The 5,084-nt window shown below is 41.9% G+C and overlaps 1 protein-coding gene across 2 annotated transcripts in view; it reads left to right on the forward strand.

Moving 5' to 3' along the window:
- Positions 1 to 4,718, forward strand: part of ncapd3 (non-SMC condensin II complex, subunit D3) — a 21,339-nt gene extending 16,621 nt beyond the window's left edge. Inside the window, exons 25-35 of one of the 2 annotated variants that reach the window (XM_017421646.3) lie at positions 1,070 to 1,207; positions 1,327 to 1,460; positions 1,538 to 1,746; positions 2,015 to 2,125; positions 2,367 to 2,534; positions 2,642 to 2,754; positions 3,119 to 3,186; positions 3,462 to 3,509; positions 3,717 to 3,779; positions 3,908 to 3,956; positions 4,489 to 4,718. In XM_017421646.3, coding sequence (XP_017277135.1) covers positions 1,070 to 1,207; positions 1,327 to 1,460; positions 1,538 to 1,746; positions 2,015 to 2,125; positions 2,367 to 2,534; positions 2,642 to 2,754; positions 3,119 to 3,186; positions 3,462 to 3,509; positions 3,717 to 3,779; positions 3,908 to 3,956; positions 4,489 to 4,555 — 1,168 coding nt within the window. In that variant the 3' untranslated portion in view covers positions 4,556 to 4,718. The remainder of the gene's footprint in view (positions 1 to 1,069; positions 1,208 to 1,326; positions 1,461 to 1,537; positions 1,747 to 2,014; positions 2,126 to 2,366; positions 2,535 to 2,641; positions 2,755 to 3,118; positions 3,187 to 3,461; positions 3,510 to 3,716; positions 3,780 to 3,907; positions 3,957 to 4,488) is intronic. The other variant, XM_017421647.3, reaches the window with a different exon arrangement.
- The last annotated feature ends 366 nt before the right edge of the window (positions 4,719 to 5,084 follow it).

A 5,084-nucleotide genomic window follows, 5' to 3' on the forward strand; every position in this document is an offset into this window, starting at 1 on the left:
GGAGGGACTATGTTTCTCGGCTGGCCTGGGAACGCCTTGGGATTCCCCCGGAGGAGCTGGCCCAAGTGGCTGGGGAGAGGGAAGTCTGGGTCTCCCTGCTTAGGCTGCTGCCCCCGCGACCCGACCCCGGATAAGCGGAGGATGATGGATGGATGGATGGATGGATGTTCATCATTGGCGTCTTTTTAGACTTAAACTTTTGGGCCTGTAGCCTCGGATGTCATTAGAGAGCTCAGATACAGACATCAAAATACAGCTCTAGCACTAGCAATTTACAGAAACTAAATTGAGACGGGTTTGAGAGGCCTGTAATAATTCGGTGACTATTTTGAGAGAAAATTTGTCACACGTTTAGTTGGAAATTCAGGTGACGAGACGAGGAAATTGAGAACCCCTTGAATATTTTGAGACATTTTGGTGACTCCCATGGACAATCGTTCATAAACGAGTCTCCAGCAGTCAAAGTGAGATACTGCTATTATCTTTGTCACTGACAGTGTGCACCTCTTTGTGGCCACAGTGTAGCCTCTTCTGTTAGTTGCTTCTCACATTAAAAGGATCGTGTCACGCAACAGTCGTCTCCAAATATGAGAACGACAAAAAGTTAGGTGAACTCAAGATATCAGTAGGATTCTTGGTTGCATGATTGTGGAACGGTCTTAAAAGGCTTTCATCACTGACTGATATTTATGGCATCAATTCGAGCCGTTTTTGATGGAAACTAATCAGAACTATGAACTTTGATCCATTCTTTCATTGTTTGTTCCTGTTTAATCCTGTTCAGAGTCATTGTAGACCCCGAACAGGTCACCAGTACATCACAGGGCCACATCAACAACCATTCACTCACACCCAGGTTAATTCAGTGTCTCCAGTTAACGATCAACCATGTTTTTGGACTGTGGGAGGAAACTAGAATACCCAAAGAAACCCCACACATGCAGCGGGGGAACAACAGTCCTAACCAGTCACTCCCATCGCGCAGCCCCTGAACTATGATGCATTTCTTAACGATGATCCCAGATTTTTGTCAGACTATTAAAACAGGCTCCTGTGCTTCCCGTCTCAGCTTGTGTGAATACTGCCTCCTCCATCTGTTGCTCAAGAAGAACCCAGAGATGTTCAGCCAGCACTTCATTGAGTGCATCTTCCACTTCAACTCCTACAGCAAACACAAGTCCTACAACAAGTTTTCTCAGACTGAGAGGTAGCAATTTGGTTTTTTCTTCATTTCTCCAAAAAGCAACTGAACTGTTACAGTGCGAGTATCTTCTTATGACAAGTACCCGAAGCTGAGTAATTCTGTCTGTTTTAAAATGTATTCAGAGAAAAGGTTCGGTTCTCGCTGAAAGGAGCTCAGCATCGCGAGAAGCGCTTTCAGATTTATCGTTTCCTGCTGGAGCACTTTACAGACGCGCAGCGCTTCAACATCACCAACAGGATCAACCAGACCATCTTAGGTAAGCATGTCTGCTCAGAAAAATGATGTTTTTCATTTAAAGTTTTCTTTACTTTCTTTACTTTATTCATTTCCCAGCATGCTTTGCTGACGAGGAGCTGCCTCTGGATGCAGACGGAGCCGAGATACTGTCGGAGACCTTCAACATCTTGAGTCTGAAGGAGATGAAGCTGCAGGCGATTTCAGCTCCAGCAGGGGGCGCTGGCGGGGAGGAACCAGAGGAGGAGAACATGGCCACCATGACCAAGGCTGTCATGCAGGCTGCACAAAAGAAGGTGGTGTCACAGGTGAGCAAACTGCTGGAAATGGTCAGAAGATTCTCTGATTAAACGTTTGTATATTTGTTTATTATAAAAACTCATCCAAATGAGACATGCATACATCGTTTTCATAAATTGCTCTGTCCCTAAATCTCTTTACAAGGCTGGACTCCAACAAGGAATTCCTCGTTAGTTTGAACTTTTTACATGTTGAGAAATAAAAGTGCCGGGTGTGATTGGCCTTTAGGACTCATGTGATATGAGATGAGCCTCACCTTTCTGTTTGGATCCACAGGTCCAGAGGAGGGCGTTCATAGAAAACACGGTTCCTCTAATCATCACCCTGAAGAGCCTGCTGGAGCAGAAACGATCCTCCGTCCTCCGAGAGCTCATGGGCTACCTTCAGGTGAGACCAGAGTGCTCCTCTGAATACTACGTTGTCCATGTATATTTGGTAATTTAAGGAGTAACTGATTAGTAAAAATAAAAAAACTTTATTTTATTAAAACAATGTTTAAAAGAACATTATGATTGTCTTCAGGTTTAAAAATGAAGAAGAGCATGGTGTGACATGTCATTTTTTATTTATTTACCAAAAACCAGTGTTAAGTTTTTCCCATGCAATCCGGTTTCGTGTCCTCCGTCAGGTGACGATGCAGGACTACCGCAGCGAGGTGAAGGAGTTCTTCTCCGGAGACGAGCAGCTGGCGGCTGAAGTGGAGTTTGCTCTGAAGACGGCTGACGAGGAAAGAAAGATGCAGGAACAGATGGACACCTGCAGCCTGACGGGAAACACTCAGACGCCACAAGCAACGGTACGGAACGTGGAACATCAACAGAACCCATCAGCGTCAGGATATCAGTGACTTGTTTAATATGAAAACTACAGTAAATAAGTTTTATTATTGTTCTTTCTCCTTAGGGTTCAGTTCAGGGCTCCCCCAATAAGCTGAGACCCCTCCTGCCTCATAACTTCGCAACGCCACAGCCGCCTCGTCCTAACCCCGTGTTGAACCAGAAGGCACTGACTGACCGGTATTATTATTTTACTCAGCTCTAATATTTAATTTTGCACAAACCAGCCCTTGAAAGATTTTTTGTCTGACATATGAAGGCTGAAGCATGAACAGTTTTTGTTTCTCAAACATAATCAGTTCAGTTTATGTGTAAAATAAGACTTTGGGCTTTTTAAAAGTAGAAAAAAAAAAAAGAAAAGATCAGCATCAAAGCTGGATTTAGACCAGAAAGAGTGCAGCAGCTTGAATGATATTTAAAATCTGTGATCAGCGTTTGCATTTTTATCTTTTTTAGCCTCGCAGGATTTTACAGCGCACCTTTATGCAAATGTCAAAATTAAAATAAAAAAACAATGTGTGTGTTTTGATGTGTTGTGTTTCAGTAGGCGTGTGCACACACTGAGGTCAGAGGAACAGCGCCAGTCGAAGTCGGTGGCTCTGGATGGATCAAGTAGGAAAACATTCAGGCTTCAAAGTCGTCACGTACACGGACAGTTTACCAGCTTCTCTGGTCTAATTTTAATTTCTGACAAGGACCAGACGTTTTTGTGTCCTAAACAATATCCTTTTAGAGTAATAAATATGGATGGGTGGATTTTAGAGAATAATAATCATAGTTTCAGTCTTTCATTTGTCTTCCATACAGAGTATCCATCCAACATCAGTGCAGGAGGGATGTCCGACGGTGCTAACTGTTTTTGTTTTTAAATCTGACTTTATTTGCAGTTATTCGAAAGGGGGCAGCCAATGACAGAGCCTTCAGCACGCCGAAAGGTAGGAGCCCTCCTCCAAACCCTCAACATTAACATCCCCTCACACATCTGGAACACGCAGCAACATTTGAATGAATGTATAAATATTCATTTTGCTGAATTCACAGCTCAGCTTTATCTCCAGTCCATCAGCATTATTAGCACCTCTTCTGTCTCTAAACACTCACACAAAACCTGATTTTCCTTTTCTCCCCCCTTTTTGATCCAGGTTTCAACATAAACTTAACGTTTAACGAAGGACTCAGTGCAATCTTCAGCGATCCAGGCACGAGTAAGACTCTTCACCTTTAAATTTGATCTCACTCATGTGGACATCATGGGGACTGAAACCCTTATTGTCAGGAAGCATTTTTATTTCTTTGCAGCTGCACTAATAATGTGTTGTTTGTGTCGTCACAGGTGTTGATGTGGAGAACAGCAACCTTAACTCGAAGCTAAACGAACAGCAGTAAGTGCCTCGCTTTAACCCCACGAGTCGATGTTTGTTTCGCTCTTTATGTTCATCTAAACTGGCTTTGGGCATTAAGAAGTACACGTTAAACTTTAATGCTTTTAAATGCTTTTCAAACATGCTGAACCCCACTTTGGCCACTGTGTGTAGAAAGAAAAAGCACCCAGTGTGGAGAATATGGCGGGTAAATACAATCCTTTTAAACGGAAAAATCAGCTCCGCCAGAAGCAGGGGAGTGTGATTTTTAAAATAATTTTCCTTAAGGGATAATCCCATAGTTACTCAGTTCTCTTGTTTTAGGACTCTGGAATAATTGCAAATAATTAAAAGTCTTACTTAAAAATTTTAAATATTCTAAATCCATCAGAGTTACAGTTGTGTTGATTATTTCCTGTCTGTTTGTGTCTGTTTTAACAAAATCTAAAATGTTAGTTAATCAGTGGGTTATATTTTCTTATTTGCTCTCAAATGAAGCATCGTTTAGTGTAGTTTTTGTTCCGTTTTAACTCTCAGCTGTTTTGTTTTTCAGGGCTCCGGGGCCGAGGCAGTGGAACGTGCAGTCTCCTCTCCGCCAGAAGAAAAAATCCAGACGTTAGTTTGATCACAGCTTCACGGATTTCCTTTTTCTGTTCTTCAGTGCCGACTTTTCTGCAACTGTTACAATTTCACCCTTTCTGTCCTAACATGCTGAAGTTCTGACATTTTATTTTGAAGCATTTGTGTCCTTATCTATCTGTCAATAAAGTTTTATAAGATGTATTATTAAGTGTCATCTCTAATAATACACACGGTGAATATGTTTACGCTTAGTTGCGTGCATCGTTTCCTCCTTACTTTTACAGCTGCACCATCACGGGGTTTAAAGGAGGAAGTTTCTGAAGAAGTTGTGAAGGGCACTAATGCAGCGACAACGCAAATTTCCAACAATTTTCTTTTATAAAGCCAAATGTGACAGAAGAGACTCATCATCACGTAATATTTTTATGAAGAATCCCAGATTTGAAGAGAAATGTATGAGCTTGGACACAGTGGAAGTCAATGAGGGTTTGGATGTGCGAGTCCTACAGCAGTGAGAGATACAAAATCTTCCAAAAAACTTAAACTTTAATTGTTTTAAAACCTTTA

The sequence above is a fragment of the Kryptolebias marmoratus genome, linkage group LG22 (assembly GCF_001649575.2).
Source record: "Kryptolebias marmoratus isolate JLee-2015 linkage group LG22, ASM164957v2, whole genome shotgun sequence".
Taxonomy (NCBI): domain Eukaryota; kingdom Metazoa; phylum Chordata; class Actinopteri; order Cyprinodontiformes; family Rivulidae; genus Kryptolebias; species Kryptolebias marmoratus.